The 19,902-nt window shown below is 42.8% G+C and overlaps 1 protein-coding gene across 7 annotated transcripts in view; it reads right to left on the bottom strand.

The window, feature by feature from the left end:
- MAP4 (microtubule associated protein 4) overlaps positions 1–19,902 on the bottom strand; it is a 150,242-nt gene that overhangs the window by 18,724 nt on the left and 111,616 nt on the right. For all 7 annotated transcript variants that reach the window (XM_061128708.1, XM_061128709.1, XM_061128705.1 and 4 more), the window contains one exon: positions 19,510–19,629. In XM_061128708.1, the coding sequence (XP_060984691.1) occupies positions 19,510–19,629 (120 nt within the window). The remainder of the gene's footprint in view (positions 1–19,509; positions 19,630–19,902) is intronic.

Below are 19,902 nucleotides of genomic sequence, written 5' to 3'. Positions count from 1 at the left end.
GCTGTACCTGCAAGAGGGCTGAGCCCACCCCTCCTCCTGGAAACGCGTAGGGAAACAGGGCTTCCCCTTTCTGGGTCTTTTGGCAAAAGAGAGCAGGTCTTGCATTCTTTCTTTTTGTCTTTTCCTCTTTATTTTCTCCTTTTTTAAATCTATGCCTGTTGATGATTCCAGGTTGAAGATACGCTCCAGTACCCAGACCAGGACACATGGGAGGTTCTCCTTCCTCCAACCGTGAGCCCTACCCAGCCTGCCTTCTCCCTTCTACCTTTCACATTCCTTTTCTGATTATCTGGTACATTCTTTCCAGAGTATTTAGCTATATTTACAAGGGGGAGCATGAAAAAGTGAATCAATGTCACTTTGTCTCGGTAGGAGAATTTCTCAAGGATAGCATTTTGTACTTTTTGATGTTTGAAACCGTATATATTTCTAGTCAAAATGGAACTTTTTTACTTTTAAAAATATGAAAAAAGAAAACCACTCCCACCATGTAAGGCATTGGTAACATCTTTGTTCTATAGCCAGCTGAAAGAGGATCCCCACCAAATGTGTGACTTCTTGTCACTGGCTCCAGACCAGTACGAACATTTTTCAATAAGCACAGGATTTTTCAGCAAACAGCACAAACACTTCATGAAATCTCCCTGCTATGAAACAACCACACAACACTTCAACTTGCACCACCACCCAAAAGTCCCCACAGTTCCACAAAGAATGTTCAAAAGGAACACATAACTGCTCCACAAAACTGCTCACTTCTGATGGATGTTTCCATTATTTGTACGAATACATGCTGGAAAACACAGGCTCAAAATCACAGCATCATCTTCAATTCCTCCCTCCCCACTGCCCCATGTCTCTCTCTCATCTTCCACACCCAGTTTTCAAGTCCAGTTGACTTCACCTATGTTATACTTCCCCTATCTCAGTAGCTCACCTTTAATACTACATGAATCCCACTGTCATCAAGGGAATTTTTGTGCCTTCAAAACCTCTAACTTCCAGTTTATCTTATTTATTGAGAACAGGTGAACTCCTCAAAGCCAGCTTTGGGCCACTGTATTTACCATCATAGGCAGGCAAGCAGGATAGCTTTTTGAACATGGGAGAAACGTTTAAATATCTTACGGGGCAAATAAGCTTGGGTTCCAAACAAATTTCTAGATTTGTTATCCCGTTATTTCTTGCTCAGATGTATGGATGACTTTGGCATGTTTGGTCAACCTACAACCTTCTCCAGAGGAGCTCCAGATGAAGTTGGGCTGCTCAAAACAGCCAACACTGGTGAAGAAGGCTTTGGAACCTGGCAAAGAGGTGACCAGACCAAGCAGAGACAATAAGATATATTTACTCATTCTTTCCCTAAAAGAAGGAAAATATGAAAACTACAGTCAAGCAGCCTTGGGGTTCCTGAGATATGAAGTGGCATAAGGTAGGGCATAGAACCCAAAACCACGGCAACCAATGTCCTGTGCAGATCAGAGTCGCAAAGGAAGCAAAACGTAAGAGACAGCAGAGAATAGTTTCCAGAGGGGAAGAGAATGGAATGCATGTTTAGGGAGCAGCAGAGGTCCTCAGAGAGACACACGATGGCTGTAGCCAAGCTACACTTCCTGCAATTGGATTCCCTAAGACTGCCTGTCAGTAAATACCTTTCTATAAACTGGATTTCCTGGGTGTGTGTTTCTGTCCTATGAAACTAAATAATCATTAAGAGAAGCCCCATAAACACTCATCACTATTCTTTTACCTAATGTGAGCTGTCTGAGCATCACACCTTTGACTGGAAGGCTTTCCCTCCACATAGTTAGGCATCCTAGGCTTCCAAGGCTACCTCCTCCAAAAAGTTTTCAGGATTTAGAAACCCTCTCACACAACCTCACCCCCCTGACCCTTGCCCAGCCCAGCTAGTCACTTGATGGTGCCTAGGTAGTGACTGGCATATGATATGTATGTTGAATAATGAATCTTTATATAGTTTTATCTACAAATTTTAGCAGTCAGCATTCAAACATTTATAAGGTGAACAGATCAGTGAGATTTGTCAGTCATCTGACATTTTCTTTTCCTACCAGCATGAATTTCTGTTAGTGTGAACTAGGACAAAGTTGTTCTGAAATAAACAAATATCTTCATTTATTACCACCTAGAAGGTAGACAACACTGAATTGGGCACGTGGTGATCAAGGGAAAAAATTATGAGACAATCCTATCCATGAGGACCTTACAGTTCTGCCACCACAGAAGGAAACTACAGCATAAACACTTGAGTCTATAATAAATCATAAAGGAAATATGATGTTTATTTGGCCATCTCCATTAAAAAAAAAACACACAAAACTATCAGTCCTCAAGGGTCCTTTCCACTTACCCTTCCCGAAGAAAATACACTTAATATTAAGGAAAAAAGTTAAAATTTTTTGAAAAAATGTACTGAGAGGTAGAGGAAACGGTTCCCAGAAAAATGCTATTTTCTTTCTTAAAACAAACAAACAAAACACACATTTTCAATCTCCATTAAGTAGCTTGTAAATCCTGGTCCTTTGTGCTCAAATTGGACTCAGAGGAAGGCAAGCTTTTGTAGACCACCAACAATAAGACCGGTGGGGGGCTGGGGATGGGGAATAGAATAAAGGGCGAGGAAGAAAGACATAGGGGCAGCCGCAAGAACTGCAACCTTCAGCTGTTTATTAATTGCAAGTCTCTCCTCTCTCCTCTTTCCCTTTCTTCCCCTTCTCCCCACAAATCTTCCTAACACACATACACAGAGAGAAAACTAGAAGCAAGACTGGGTCAAACATGAGTAACAGGAAAAGAATATTAAATAGCCAGCTTTACAAGGCTCTTTTTCAGCTCGAACAAAAGTAAGACATTCTCAAAAGCAAAATGGGAAACAGAGCTTGCACCCAGACTACGCTACTTAATCAGACGACGCTAGTGCTGATAAAGCCATTGTGAGTCCACACAGTGACAGATTTTCAAGCAAGGAAGTCAATCAGTTGTGATTGGATGATTTAGGGCTTGGGAATCATCTGGTTCAAACCAAGAGAGCTGAGGGGTGGGAGGATGGGGGGTGGGTTGGGCAGGGTGACGTGAGGTCAAACAAGGGGCTGTGTGTCTTAAGCCCACCCCTCTCTGACCCCAATCAGCCCACGCCCTCAGTCCACACCATCTGTCACGCCAGCAGACATGCAGGCTGACCCAGCTGGAGTCACTTTGTGCACTCTCTCGCCTCACTCTCCCCAACCTTCCAATGCAAGGGAATTCAGCTTTCCCCAAGCAGTCAAAGATTCCAGCAGGAATGAGCTGCCTAAGGCTCCTGCCGGTAATCTGTCACTTTGGTTCCTTCCTTGCTGTCTGCTTGTTCCCCATGGAGGCAAAATTTAGAAACATACCATCACGTGGGGTCTCTTCACACAGGAACGATGGAGTGCTCAGGGTTGCAGTGACCTCGATTTCCTTTTTCCCTGCCAGAACCGTCTGTCCTGGCTGTTTCTCACCTCCCTGGCAGACCTGGGAGCATGAATCCGCTCTTGTTTCACTAGTATCTTCCTGTCCTTTCTCTGTGCTGCTCACTTCAGGAATCTGCTCCAGCTTACCAGGGAGAGAGAACCCAGCAGTGCCCAGTTCCCTCTTCCCAGAGCTGCTGCTGCTACTGTGGTTGTTGCCGAAGTGGGTCAATTCTTCTCTCTTCTTGGCCACTGGTTCCTCACAGTTGAAAGGAGGTGTCTCTTCAGTAGACAGAATGGGCAGTTCTCCAGGGTTCAATTCGTGCCTGGTTGTCTGCTCCTCAGCCACCGTCATAGAGCGTCTAATGGCAGGAGCCCCCTGTTTTTTGTGTGTGGGACTCGGCACTGGGCTACTGGTGAGGGGCAGCAGGCCAGAAGAAAGATCTTCTCGGGCGGGACGTTCAGGATACTTGTCTGCAAGGTTGACAGCCGGGGGCACTGAGAGGTGAGAGCATTCAGACAGGGCCCGGCGCACTGCCTTTTTCTGCTGGGGGGCTTGCTCAAGTGAAGCCCCCTCCTCAGGAAAACTCAATTTCTCTACCTCCTTATCATGGACTTGGATATGAGAGCTGGCATCCCAACATTCTGGGGTGAACTCGACCCTCGTGATTGGTGGAATGGCAGGGGGTGAGTGCTCAACAGTTGGGGCTGGGTGGGCTACTGCCACCGGCAGTGAGGACTCACGTTCGAGCTGCCTGGAGCCGTCACTCTCCACCCCCATCACCCGGCAGCCGGCAGGGATGCCATTCTCCTTTCCTGGAGTTCCTTCCCTTGGGTGCGGAGGGACTTGAGCCTCTGACACTGGATGAAAGTTGGGGTTCCAAACACTGGTTTCCTGCTCCTTAACATACTGGGTGGGCATGTCAGCAGCCCCGGGGAAATGCAGATCTGGCTGGCTCTCAGTCTCCGGCGCATTCTTCCCCATCACCGTCCCCAGGACTGTAGTGGCTTTGTTTTTGTCTGGCCCCTCTCTGGGTCCCAGATGGAACTCGGCCACCTTCTGGTACATCGAGCTCCCCTCTGAGGGATGGTAGGTGTCTGCAATCACATACCTGCTCGCAAGGTGACCCGAGGTGGCTTGATACTCCTTGCCCTGCGCTTCAATGCCGAGCTCTTTGTCTAGCTTCCCCTCAAAGAAGCAGAGCTTATTCTGCTCCAGGAAGCTGGCATTCTTCACAAGCCCGTCTTTCAGCTGCCCGTCCATGCTGACATTCAGCCCGATCTCATTCAGCTTGCCCTCTGTCCTCTGCCACTCAAACCCGGCTTGGCTCATTTCTTTCGGAGAGTCTGCCCGGCACTGTGTGGGCTGGCCCTGACGGAGCTGGCTGGGAGCGGCGGCGTGCGAGGCTGGCTGCCTGTGTGAGAGCGACATCGCCTCTTCCACTGCTCTCCCTGCCTCGCGCCCGGAGCTCTCACACCACCTACGATCACAGAGCTGGCAGTGACATCACACCGAGTCCCCAGCATTCATGACAAAACCCACTCCCGCCCCCAACACTCCTCTCTCCATGAGCAGCTGGGTGCTAAACGTATCTACTAGTGTGAAAGGAAAGAAGGAATGAATGAAGAAGAAAGAGAAAGCAAGGAACCTACTCCTTTCTGTACAACTGAATGTCACTGTTAAAAGTAAAAATATAATTTTCTGCTAACTGGCATGCTGTTTAGATCTGCAATTTTAAAGATGGGATGGTGCTAATCTGGGTACGGAGGATAGTAATGATGCTGGCTTTCACCAATACAGATATATGTGTACCCACACACTCGCTTATCTGACATTATGCTCATGCTTCCACACTTACCCACTCAACAAAACTGTTTTAAAAATAAGACTCATTTGCCAATCCTCAGCCACAACCCCTGAAGAACAATGACTCTATAAAAAATTGCTCATAATTTCACTTAAAAAAACCAAAACACAACAAAACCCTCAATGTAATATCAAAATTGGAGACATTCATTCCTCGGGGGGAAGAGTAGGTTCACTGTCATAACAACTTGTCAAATTCACTTGAAAACTGACTTGACTGAGTCCCCAAAGCCCAGTGAACGCTCCATCTGAAGCTCTGCATTGTGTAAGAGTCTAACAAACGGTTCATTCAAAGGTTTCTGTGATCAGCGCTTTGGCGACATGTATCCCAGTTGTAAGACACTTGTGTGACAATACGTCCCTCGTACTTCTACTCCTGCCCCTGCTCCCTCTTGGTTCCCTGGACAAGCTGTGTCTCTCCTTCTTGCACCAACCCTGCTCTTTCTGGCCTGCTGATCACTGAGTTGTCACAGGAACACATTGGAGCAGCTCATCTTTCTTGGACCTCCAGCACTTAGGGATCCTTGCAATCTGTGGCCCACCAGAGCCCACTGCCCCTATATAATTCAGTAGTTCTTTGCTATCCCGAGCTTTGAATTTACAAACTGTACGTCCAGGACTGAAGGAACTATGAGAAAAAGGTCTCAGAAAAAAGGTTACACTGAAAGGATATAGGTCAAACTCTGCCTTGAACAAAGCTGAGATTTGTTGCCTGGCCTGTAAGTCCCTAATTGAACTAACATAGGATATTGTGAAATATTCTATCAAGAGCACAAGAGATGTCTTTTTCTAAGATGAAGAAAAGTTGTTTTTTGTTTTTAAAATGGATTTTTTAAAAGCCATTTGCCATCGACTGCAATGATCTGATTATAGTTTTTAAATAATGCTTTTAGAAAAAAAGGGCAAGTTAAGATCGTTCTATTGCTGATCTATAAAATGAGAGATTACGAAGGCCAGAGCAAGAAAATTTCTTTAACTGGGGCATCTGTCCCCACTACTCGCCTTCTCTGCTTACTATTCATACCCTTCACATAATTTTCTCAAGTTCCCAACCAGAGTGCAGGAACCATACCTCGTATGCTTCCTGCATTAACATCAGTACCTGCTACAGGGCTATGTTCACGGTCAGAAGTGGCAGTGCTGCAATGCTGGAAAAAATGTGAATTTAACCTCTGTTCTGAACATAATCTGAACTCATATACACTGATCCTTCATCTTAACCTTAAGCAGCTCAGGGGTATTATAGGTGAAAGCACAACAAAGGTGCACTGGCAATAAAATAGGGTCACCTTACTCTACAGCAAAGCTCTCACCAAGGAAAAACAAGCAAGAGGTATAATAAAATGAAAAATGCAGGTGGTACCAACAGGGTGATAATTCTAATTACCAATGGGAAAAAAATAAAAGGCGAGTCTAGGTTACAGACAGGCTTAATGACAAAACATAGTCAAATTTTGTCTTTAAAGGAATGAGGAAAGTGTGTCTTATTCCTTAGCAATCTTCTGTTACTATTTTGCTTTCTCAAGAGAACTTACATTCACACTGGCATCCTGTTACAGTTCTCAGAACTGTGAGAGCACCCCTTCAGGCTGCTTCTGAGTGCACAAGCAGGTCCTCCTGCTTCACTAAGAAAACATGGGATCCAGAGGCTTTTCAAGAGGGAGGGGACAGAGTGGCTTACAGTTTCATTACACAACTGCTTTGCAGTACATAGCAAGGAAGAGACCACATGGAACAAGAATGAATGAGGTGCTACCTGGATGGCAAACCAAGAGAAAAACCTAGTACAGAATAATCAGTAAAATCTGAGGAAGGCACGGTCAGTACCCTAGTCCAATTCAGAATTACAGACACAATCTCACTCACAAATGCATACTCACCCACAGGAGGCAGCTGTGTCAAGGAACTCAAGCCTCATCAGTCACTGTGATAGTTTATCAAGTTGGTGAATGAGGAACCTGAAGTCTTAAAAGGATGAGCATGCCCAGGCAAAAAGAAATGTGCTCAAGAACCTGAAGACACAAATTCTAGACTCAGCTGCCACTAGAATTCCTTGCCTCTGGGTTCTGATCCTACTCATTCGGAACCCACAGAAACATCACCTCCTCTGTATGGTCTCCTAGACCTCCAACTCCCAAACTTAATTCTTCATGTTGTCATAGAACTATAGTTGACCTACCTCTTCTCAGGATTTGGAAACTACACCATAATCCTTTCCTTATGTGCCTTTCGTGGAGGCTTCTAGAAGATCTGTCCACCTCTGCTCTGAAGGTGCCCAGCAGTGTTGGGAGCATATTAAGTAGGCTCGCAAAAAAGTTCTGCTCAAGGAGAAATGGACAGATTCCGTTCACAGACTTCTATCATTTGGCCTGATCTCTCCCATCATTAAACTCATCTAGACAAGTGGCGATTCAAAATGCCCTTCGGGCTAAAGGTTTTTAAGTTCCATTATGTCTGAGTCTGAGGCAAGTGCTCGGACTCTCTCCCATGTATGGTCAGAAGGTAGCCTCTAAGGCCCTTTTATCAGACTGTATAACGACTTGCCAAGCTTTCAAGGGCACTGGCACAACTTGGTCTCAGCAGAAGCCCTGGCAGATGTTTTTGGTTTTTTGCCCTTTGTCTTGAGCTTGTACTCAACCCGTTCAAGGCCTTGGTTTTGATATGCTCCACAACTGGTTTCTCCGCATTCTTTCAGTTACCAAGGGAACAAGACTACTTCCCAGACTGACCAAATGTTCCCAGTTACTGTCTCCAGGAAACAATTTCTAATAAATTATCATTACAATGAAGTCAGTAAGTCTACTGGTTACAGTGATAGATGACATTCTTCACTAATAAAAGCTAAAGACTGTGAAGTTGCAATCTAGTTTCTTACCTGGAAGTAAAGGCTGCTTGTGTTTATATATAAATATACATGTATGCAAAAATATTTCAAATTCATATTCTACTAAATTTTAGAACCATTTCTTAGTATATGTTTACCTCAAGAAAATCATGATTCTTCCTGATTAACTCTCAAAAGTTGGGAAGCAGAGAAGGAAAAAACTGAAGCTAGTTACCTGATTTACATGACCTTTGATAAAGGTAATTTACCAGGGTCCACAAAATGGATGCCACCTCAGTCGCCCCAGAATCTAAATCAGGCTGAAAAGGGAAGCACCTGTCAAACCTAAAACACACCAAACACAATCCTCCAACTCAGCTTCAGCCAGTTCACCTTACCCTAGAAAATAGGACCTGCCAGCCTTATATAAGGAAACCCTAGGCCTCAAAAACCAGTCATGCCCTACTTCCCCCAGTTGCCACTTATAATGCTCTATAAAACTCACTCTTGCTCAAAGAATCTCTCAGAAAAAGTGGTCCACTGCTTTCCACTGTACTCCCCCAATCCATGGATTGTTCTCCCTTAAGTTAAGGACATCAAGTTCAATACTAAATTGCAGTGTTTTTGTCATTTAACAGGCCAAAGTATTAAAATGTTTATAGATGAAAGTCCTTCAAGAAGTACAACTTAAAAATCCCAAGCCTTTGAGTACTGAGCCAGGCATAGTCCCCCTGAAAAGAGAATACCTTGCTTACTAGCCCTTCAAACTTCCAGACCCACCAAATGTCACGTCCTCCAGGAAGCTTTCTCTTGCTCTCCTAAGAGGACTTAAGTTACTTTCTGCTCTGTATTCCCATAGCTCAAACTATTATAGAACTTCTCTCACTAGAATAAAACTTACGTGTTATCTCCTTACTCAACAATCCTTGAGGCGTAAAGGATGTGTCTTCTCAATCTACCCTTAGAATGTGAGAGTAATGATACATTAAAATGTTTGTTCAATGAATGAACTAAATACTAAAAAATCCAAATCATGTTGAGTGTCCAGTATTTGCAGAGCAATAGACAATGTTTATATGACAATCAGATTTTTGTCTAAACTTAGACTAATAACCATCATTGCTAAACAGCTTAAAATCCAGCAATTTTAGTCTGCTCATGGCTGAATGACCTACTTAATGTCACAGGTAAAAATAAGAATGGAAGTCCCCTCTACTGTCCACTGCATATTTTAAAGAAGTAAAAATATCTACACCACCAAAAGTCAGAAGCAAGTTGCTTTTGGTTTTCATTTGCTGTGTGACTCCTCCAATGCTACTGTCAGTCAGAGGGTAAAGAAAAGTGAGGGGTAAAAAAAAAAAAAAAAAGAAAAGAAAAGTGAGGGGTGAGGGAGTGTGAGGGGAAGAAACTCCTTTGAAAGTAGAACAACCAATATTTGCCGGACTCATTTCCCAGAACATTTAGATGTTCAAAGAAGGTGAACAGTAGCACAGAACTGTTCAAGGGTTAAAACAGTTTAACTGAGCATGCAGGAAGTTTCAACAAATGATAACTAATTTAATTTATGGAACATATAGAATTTCCCAATAACCTTCATTAATATGCAGCTAGTAAAAAGAAAACAAGCCAGAAAATGAGAGGGAAAGTGGGAAGAAGGCAATTAGGAAACTTCACAAATGGCACTACATTTAAGATATTCTCAAATGGGCACATTTCCAGTTGTAAGATTGTAGTGAGCTCTAAGACTACAAATCATTTTTTCATCTGCTGAGCATATTTTGTTTATGTACAAGGGCCTTGAAACTGTTAGGAAATGGTGTTTATAAATTACTTCAAGTTTCACACTAAGAGAATTTCCTACCATAAACTGATATTCCCAACTGTTCTAAGACAGTAGATGGGCTCAAGCAAACTGAAGAAAAAGGAATGCAGCCAGATAAAAGGGAGAAAAGACTCTCACTGTGGCAAAGGGAAGGGCCTGTCTATGGAGACCTGTGATAACGGTCCCACGCCCAGCTCCCCCGGCTTCCTTCTAGGGGGGCCTACTTAGAGCCATCGGATATACCAGAATCCAGGAAGGATCTCCCTTTCAGAAAAACAGCTCTCCCCTACACAAAACACACAGTCCCCAAAGAAGTCCTTTTCTGACAAGCTGAGCTCAGATTTCCTGAAGTATCTCAATGTTCCCTGCTTAGAAAAACATGCATATAATATGCAAAGGAACCTTCTGCTGAAGTTTCCCTAAACTTAAGGCATGAAAAAACAAGAAGAGAGGAATCATGAAGCTGGAAGAGACTTTAGCAGTATATTTACTTTCTCTACTTCCAAAGAAGATAAGCCTAGTAAAAAGTAACTCATTTATAATTAAAAAACTGTCATTAGGCATCATATATATAAAGTCAAGCTCTATGCTGGGTATTAGGGAGAACACATGAATAAATCAAACACAGTCTCTGCCTAGAGACTAAAATGCTGGACAGACCTAAGATTCTAATCCTAAATTAGATACTGATTCAATTTATGTCCTCATGATGTGTCTCCATTTTCCAACTAGAAAAGTGCTTAGTAATACAACTTAGGTATTAGAATTTTAAAAATATAATTACTAATCATCAACTTTCACCTTTTAAGAACCTAAAGCTTCTAGAAGGTTCCTCTGAGGCAAGAATGAGAAAAGCATGGGCCTGAGAGAAAGACTTGGGTTCAAATTCTATTCTGCCCCATTACTATCTGTGTGGCCGTACCATCTTCTCACACATAAAATGGGGAGAATCCTTCAAAGCACCGTTGGGCGAGTGCATGTGTTTGTGTACATGACTACCCACCCACCTACCCACAGACAACTAGGCACTTAGTACTCACTCAATAGGTGGTAACTGCTATTATTTTTAAGGATACCTCTAATAACACATTGTTCAAACCCTGAAAACCATGGGTAACACCATCTGACCACAGGAGATGATTCAAAGTGAGGAACAAAAGTAAAATTTACTAAGCCCAGGTCTGTTACCAGTTACGCATGAAACATCCGAGCCCACGTGAACCGACGGTGGTTGAGCATAAGGGGTCACCCTGCCCCGTTCCCCACGACAAACCCAGACACTCCCCATTCCAACGCAGTCCCCTGCCTCAGAGCACAGCCTTGCTCAACGCTCTCTGCACTGGAACATTCACCTGCTTTCTGAGCACCTTCAAATAAGACTTACTAGAAATATACAGGATGTGCACAAAGGAAATATATCAAAATACCAGCAAGGGATGAAAACACATAAACTTAAAACGTGTGATATTATTGAACGTGGCATGTATTATGTTGTTGGACAGAAAATCTCAGTATATACAACAACTCTCCCTAGGGTAATCTATACATTTACTGTGATTTCAAGAACAAGATTGACTGAGTCCCCCCTGCAAAACTATGAACCAACAGTCAAGTTTATATGAAATAATAAGCAAGAATAGTAAGGAAAACTGTGAAAAATAGGGCAAGATGTGGGGAGAGACCGATTAGATATTAAAATATATTGTTAAGCCACACTGTGTTACTTAGAGCACAGCAAAGGTGGCATTTCAGAGGGAGATACAGTACCCCAACACAGTAGGACAACCAACTAATTGTGTCTCACATTTCATAAATAAAACACACACACACACAGAGAAACAAATAAGCAAATTCTACACCGATCAGAAAGATTAAAAATGTAAAAAATTTAAATTTTTTATAAACTCAAGAGTAGATACAGCTTTCATAAACTAGATAACAAAGCAAGTCATTTAAGAAGTAAAACACAAAATAAACTTATACCAAGAATAAATTTTTTAACCTATTAGGCTGGCACACCCAACAAAAAGAAAAGCCACACTGTTAGAGAAAGTACACAGGAACAAGTACTGGCCTAGACCAGGGTGGAGAGGCTCGGGTGCCTCTCTGGCCCGATAAGGAACTTCGGCAACACCGGTCAAAATGACAAACACATTCTTCAAGCCAGAGGGGTAAATTCAAAGCCTCTTTTTATTATATAGGTGTACTTTTTAAAGTATATACCTAAGTATGACATTCTGTATGTACAAGATTAGTTTATGTACCTGGTTTCTAATAGGAAAAAAAAAGGAAAACACCTATACATCTATCAATAAAGAAGTAGTAAAATATATTAGGGCTATTTTCATACAATGAAATACTATACAGCTAATTAAAAAGGGGGCTTCCCAGATGGTGCCAGTGGTAAAGAATCCACGTGCCAATGCAGGAGATGAGGGTTCGATCCCTGGGTTGGGAAGATTGCCTGGAGTAGGAAATGCCAACGCACTCTGGTATTCTTGCTTGGAGATCCCATGGACAGAAGAGCCTGACTACAGTCCATGGGATCGCAAAGAGTGGGACATGACTTGGCACACATGTACACATTTAAAAAACACTGAAGCCCCTTGCTTTGCTGATTTAGAAAGAGCTCTAAAATAATTAGGTTTACACAGTAAGGCACATGTCATTACGCATGGTATATCTCACTTTTATAAAATCAGGAAATACATGTCATTGATTCTTTATGCATAAACTGTCTGGAATGCTGTGTATGACACTGTAAACAATGGTTGCCTCTGCAGAGAGAAACTTGCATGGGGCTTAAAAGAGAGAGGCAGACTTACATTTTATTGCATATCCTTTTATACCATGTGAATGTATTAGTCTACTCAAAAATTAATTTTTTGAGGATTTTAATTTTACCTACCAAAGTTTTAATTAGCAAAAAAAAAAAAAAGATAGATTGTCCTTAGGGAGAAGGTGTGATAAAATCTAGAGAAGATATTTTGTCCAAGATATATCGCTTCCTCCTCAGCCATTATGCAAAGCTACTCCTAACACACATCTCTGATGGTGGCTAACCAAGGGAGGGGCCCAAAAGTCCTGTAGCACCCGCCTTGTTTCCTCAACAATCAGAACAAATCCTCTACATTTTTCAGCAATACTGAGCTAAAACAGATGCCTAAGTTTCAGAAAACTTAACTTAAAAGCGGTTTTAACTACCGCTGAAACAAAAGAAAGGGTCTAGAAGCTACAACTAATGAACCAGAGAGAGGGCTGGGAATCTTAATGAAAGCTGGAAGCACTTTACATACATTCTCATTTCTGGCCTTGACAATAGGGTAGCTAATAGAAAGAAGATACAAAAACGGAAAAGATCAGAATGTCTTAGGCAAATAACAATGTTTAAGCATTCTCTACTCACAGAACACACATTCCTTACTGGGTACAAATTCATGCAAAGCACAAGCTCTACCCAAAATAACAAGTCCATACCATGCAGAACACCATCCCATGATGAAGCCCCTTCAAAAACCTAACTGGCTATCCCAAGGCCAACCAGCGTGTTTTCACTTCTGGAGTTAGTAGCTACATCATGCAAGCTGGGAAACAGTGATTAAGAAACAGCATTGTTTGTAGGCTGTGAACAACCTCAAAGGCCATGATGAGATGTATACTTTTCAGGGAAAAAAAAAAAACAAAAACAGATACAGCTCCATCATCGAGAGATCATTTCCCACTATGAGAAACACAAATATATAAAGTCTGTGCCTACCAATCTGGTTGGAGGCTACCATAAAGGGCCATCCATTTCCATTTACTCCAAAAGCAATTTGGATATTGAATCCCACCAGCATAAGCTACATATGCATACTGGATAAAAAAATCCCCAACACAGCTGGACACGAAATGTTTTCTTTCCTCCTGTGAATCCTTATACAAAATAATGGTTAAAATTTGGCTGTACATATAGGAGGCACACTATTTTTGTTGTTTAATTGAGAATATTGTAGATGGTGACAGGCATCCTGCTAAACAATTCATCGTTTGAAATTCAACTTCCCCTGAAAGTCAAGGTTCAGTGCTGGGTAAAAAGGCATGCAACCAGGTCACCAGCCTCCTAAGCTGGACACAAGGCATGCCTTGGCCGCAGAAAACACGTAATTAGCAGTTACAGGTCTTCATGCCAACAAATCAACAGTTAACAAAGATGATTAGAGTCTGGATGGAACCAAAGCACAAGCTCTTTGCCTTTTTGATGCTGACCAAAAGCTACAAGCACACACATTTCCCCACGGCAGATGCATACCACTGGACTTGAGTTGCTTGGACCGCTCTCGCTCCTGGATTGTAGATTTTGGTAAAAGTGGAGTCAGTCCTCGGGACTTGGTAGGTCTCATGTAGCCTTTCATGGGTTCAGCCGCTCTGCTTTTATCTTCCTTCTTCCCTTCTCCCAGTGCCTTTGATTCAGATTTTTCTGTCATTTTCTTAGGTGCCTCCAAGATCTTGCCTTTGGATTCTGGGAGTTGAGGAGCTTCGGAAGCAGTTATTACTAACTCATCTATCATCGATGAAGTCGTCACTTCAATTTTGCCATCTAAGACATCTGACTGGAGTTCTGGTGGTGTCAAGGAAACATATGCCATTTCTCTGATGTCAGAATCCAGACTGATTTCTTCCAATTTATCCTTTTTCTCCTTTTCACTTTCTGGAGGCGAGAGAGTCATATCTACCTCCTTATTCAAATTATCTGGGCCCTTGGAATCTCTACCTTCAGTACTTTGGTCCTTATAGGAACTGGGCTTTTGTGCTTTGTCTCCTAGTAGGTGAGGAATTGAAACTGGAGCAGAACCTTGCTCAGACTCTCTGTTTACTGGACATGTTGGGAAATTACTCCTATCTGCACATGCTTCTAGGTGTCTGACCTCACCTGCCAGGCTGGGTTCATTTATCGGCACTCCAGAAAGAAGGTGCCCCCCTGCTGGCTCTGTGGTTTTCTCTACTGAGTGCTTTGATGCACCACTGGGAGTGGACTCAGAGTCTCCTATCACATGCCCTCCATCTCTCCCTGCTTCATTTTTCATGGCACCAGCAAGCTCACCTTTATTCTGAAAACAGTTAGAATGATTGTTAACTGTTTCTATGGCAACTCCTCCCATGCTCATAGAGGGCATAACAGCTGAGGGACCCTCGGGTCGTTCTTCCTTTGGGATGCCATCTTTGCTGTAACTATCTACATCTAATAATCTGGGAATCTGGGCTGGAGCTGTCTCTTGCTTACTTTCTGTCAAGGTGCCTGGAAATGAATCACCTTCCTTTACTACTTGAGAAGTAGAAGTGGGTGGTTTTGTACAGGCTGCTGATTCCTGAGCCTCTAGGGGGACTGACTTATTCATCAACCCTGGTGGAGTTCTGGGGCAGGTAAATGTAATATTGCTATTTTCGTCCACATAGCCCATTCCTTCAATGCTGTGGTTCCCTATGGTTTCCATGGGAACATGTATTTTTGTTGCATCTATCTTATTCTCCAGAGTGTGCTTCTCAGGGAAACTATTTTTAGTCTTTGTGCTTTTTCCATCATTACTCCTTTTATTTGGTTCGTCAGCCACTGCAGTGTGCCCTTTGGCCACATCTGTCTTATTCTCCTCAGACAGGACTGAAGGAACAAATCCTGCCCCCTGGATTTGGTCTTGGCAACTCACGTCTGTCATCTTGGTTGCCAGTTCAGTAATAGGAGAATCCTTGCCTGTGTTTGTTTTATTTCCGCCAAGAGCCCCAAGTTCAAAGGAATTAACCTCAACATTTCTACCCTTTTGGTCAACTACTTCCACTGTGGGTGTATCTGATGTACGTGACAACAAAGGGACAGTAGGTTCTATTTCCTTGTTTTGATGGGGAGTACTATCAGTAACCCCATCCTTCCTTACAAAAGGTGGGTTAAGGATTTCTTCCTTCCTCTCCATTCTAGCAGGCTGTGTGGAATAATTATTTTTATACTTTTTGGTTTTGCCTTCACTGCCTCTTTTTTTAGGCTTTTCAAAAATCCAAGGAGCTGCCTCATGACCCATCCAAGGACACTTTTCCTCCTTGCTCTGGCTGCCGACTGGCATGTCTGTGGCTATAGCACCTCTTTCTGCTCTAGTATTGGAAGCCTGAATCATGCCTGACCCGCTTCCCAAAGGAATCAACGCCTGCAAGGTGCCTGCCACCCTAGGGTTTGTCATCTCCTTAGGTTCCCCCATCACCATTGCTTCAGTGAGCTGAGTCACAGTCCCTGGCTGCTTTGAAAAATCCAGCCTCAGCTCCTCACTTTTATCCCCAGTAGCCATCCTACCGCTTGGCACAAAGACAGCTCTGCTGTCCTGGCTGTCCACAAGGAACGGTGGCTCAGACTTTGCTCTCACCTTCCCAGAACTTGCTCTCACCTTCCCAGAACTTGTTCTTCCCTTCCTGCTTTTGCCATCACCTGCCATTCTCTTAAACGGTTCATTCCCTAGTCCAGGGGCCTGAGCTAACACTGTGTCCTGCAGCTGCTCAGAAGCAGAGATGTTATTCTCATGTCTTTGCTTGGGAACACTTTCCTTTTTTAGTTCTTTAACCTCTTCAGCTCCTTCAGAAAACTCTTTCTGTTTGTCATTCTGCAATTCAGTCATTTTACTTTCATCATTCCCTTCTTTTAGACTACTTCCTAATGTATCACCTGCTGTCAAAGTAGATATGGAAGTAGGCAGTTCTTTGGCTGCACTGGGTTTTGAAACTCCATCCACAGCCTCTTGGTTCATGATGGGAGAGTAACCCTCTTTGGGTCTGATCTCCAAAGGAATTTCTACTTTGTATGAAGAAACTTCTGTCAGGGGTCCTTTCAGACTGAGGGAGCTGACTGTGTGGCTTTCACCCACAGGAGTCTGGAGGTGGGGTGCAGCCTGCAGTTTGCACTCATCTTGCAGCAATTTCTTGTCCTGGCCCTGTGGTGCTGACTTGTTACCGTTCACCTGTGCCTCAACTCTCTGTTTGGGCTGAGAATTTACTGTAGTTTTCGGGGCTTCTTCCAAAGGACGTGAAGGAATACTTAGACTGTCTGAGACAAAGCTCTCAGCTACCAGTTTGGCTTCTCTGGAATCAGTTTCACATCCCCCTTTCAAGTCTTCTCTGGAGACTAGTCCATGTTCTGTGCCCCCAGTGGTGGGCTGGCTGGGGGGCACAACTGACTTTTGTGAGTCAGTGGCAAAGGAATAACCTTTAGGCTCGTCTCCATTGTCATCATCCCAAGGGCCCCCAGCCCGGGGTTGAGAATACCTCTTCTGCTTTGGTTTCTTCTTTTTTTTCTTCATCATCATTGGTGAGCTTTCTATATCCCAGGCTTCCCTGCCAAGATCTCTCTGGGGTTCAAGGAAGTCACCATGAATAGTTTTCCTCTGGTTCCCAGGCTCACCACAGGAAGACGAACCAGAAACCCAACCCAGCTCTGACAAAGGGCAGGGGCCCAGCCCAGGATCAAGAGTCTTCCGTGGAGAAGAGCCCCCCAGCAGCTCAGGAGGGACCCTGGCAGGCCTGGGCCGGGTGGGCCGGGTGGACCTGCGGTCACTGGGTCTGCACGCTGGTTTGGCTTGTGTGGGAGGGGTACCTGCAATACATGAAGCTGGCTAAAATTCCAAACAGAAAATCCCTGGTTATTGTTTCTTTTTTTAAAAATCCATTTACTGACATTTAAACAGTGACATTTTCACCAACCCACAAACTGATTCATTTAGGAAAACAGTTTTTTCCAAAACATTTCTCACTCTTAACTGGAATTAACAAATATTTAACAAAGACCCAAGATCATCATCTCAGGTAAAGATTTTTTTTTTTTTTCCAAAACAGATTTACAAAATAATTGAAACTTGAGAAAAGAAATTCAAACAGAGATCTTCTGAACTGTATAATATGCACCTAAATACCTATAAATCTCAACTGATGCTTATGTGTAATTATTTTTAACAGGTACATAATTCACAAGATAACAACAACGGTAAGCTCCTCTTTTGGCCCCATTAATTGACTGAATGAAATACATATGATTTTACAATTCTAATAGTCTGTCACCAAAATTACACTACTTATCAATATTATACCAATTACTTGGGAAACAGACCAGAAGAACAGTACTATACTACTTTAAGGAAAAAAAAAGGAAAAAAAGAAGAAAAAGAAAAGATACTGAATTAGTATTTTGGCCAGAGAAACAGCCACACTATTTCAGAACCATAGCCTCCTACTTTGAAAGACAAATGTGTTAAATTTCAATGTTCTGTTGCTAAAGGTACTTCCCAAAAGACAGAGATATATACATAAGGAAAATAGGGTGATGAATTAGAACAATTAAGGTGAGCATCCGTGGCAAAGTTTCAGGAAGTCAGCTAGTACCACCTCTGGCCTCTTAGTCAATGAATGCAGTATGGATCCAAGATCCTGGAAAGAGACTCCGTGAGAGCAGACTAGGACTGCTCTTGCCAAGTCTGATGCAATGAATGACTTCAAAGAATACGAAAATACTTAAATAGTGACTTTTGTTCTTGTCTTTATCCCTCCAATGTCCTCCAAATCCTACCATTTACTAAATATAGCTCAGGCCAATTATTGTTTTTCTTGAAAATTGCTAGGCTTTAGCAACTCACAGCATTTATAACATTTAACTTGGGTATTAATCAGCAGCTATTTGGTGCTATCTCTTATACTATTTAATTCAATAGTTATATAAATCTTTGATTTCAGAGTTCATGCCTGGGAACTTATGTCTTAGCATGACATGTACACAAGGACTTGCGAAATCTTTAATGATATGCTGAATCACTAAAACAACATTTTAAAAGTCATATATTTATTTACTTGGTGCTAGACAGTGTTCAAAGCAGTAAAGATTCCAAGTGAACTAAGTCTTGGACCCTGCCCCCAAGTGCATGTTCTAACCACAGTCACAGAATAGTAGACAAAGAATCACTAAGTTGATAAAGTTGATAATCACGTGTACATGCTTCTGGCTTAGCATCAAAACTGTGTGAAGCTCACTGAATAATCCAACTTTCAAGTTAGCAAGTATTTTAGGCTCCTTTAATGTATTTAAGAATTATCTGCAAACTTGTTAAAATGCATGTTATGACTGAAGGCCTGAGGAGGAGCCGACAATCCTGCATTTCTAATAAGCTCCTAGGTAATGGCTGAAGCTGTTGGGCCACGGAGCGAACTGTAACTAACAAGGAGTAACAGAACATGTGACCAATTCATTCGTCTTAGAACTGAGTTAACTGGATATAAAGAAACTAAATAACCTGCCTAAGGCGACACAGGATATAACAGAAATGGCTGTCTTGGATGACGTGTCTTAGGTGGATGCAATGATAACTTTAAAATATCTAATAAGATGACTCTCTGCCTAATCAACACAAAATCTGGTTAAGAAAGAGAGATGGCTTAGTAAGTGGTCCTGATGACTACCACCTTATGACCAGGAACAATGTCTTCTAACACCTTCCCATCTTTCCCAGTTTAAGTGGTTTCAAAGAAGCCACTTTGTTTCCTGACTTACCTGAAGTCTCTGAAGGAAGCTCAGAAGTTTGACTGGATGGTTTCTTTTGCTCTAGTTCTTCTAACACAGAATCCTCATCTGTTGGCAAGCTGTGCTTTTGGCCCATGGCCATGACTGCTTCTAAAGGTAAAAGTCAAAACCACAAAGATTTCAGAAAAGCACTGATTCAGCTACCTCTCCACCTGGCAGAAATTGGAAATGGGAACAGTTTTTGAGGAATGAGGGATGCTCCTATGAGGGCAGAAGAGAACTGGAGTGGTAGTTTGAAGGGGGAGGGCGAGGGGGATTGGGATGGTTGGTTTTTTTTGTTGTTGCTTTTTTACACAAAGGAAAAATAACAACTGTTTTCAGGTTGGTGGGAAAGATTCAATATAAAGTGGGGTGGGCGAGGGG

Source organism: Dama dama, chromosome 24 (assembly GCF_033118175.1).
Source record: "Dama dama isolate Ldn47 chromosome 24, ASM3311817v1, whole genome shotgun sequence".
Lineage (NCBI taxonomy): Eukaryota > Metazoa > Chordata > Mammalia > Artiodactyla > Cervidae > Dama > Dama dama.
This window is presented reverse-complemented; position numbering and strand designations above follow the sequence as displayed.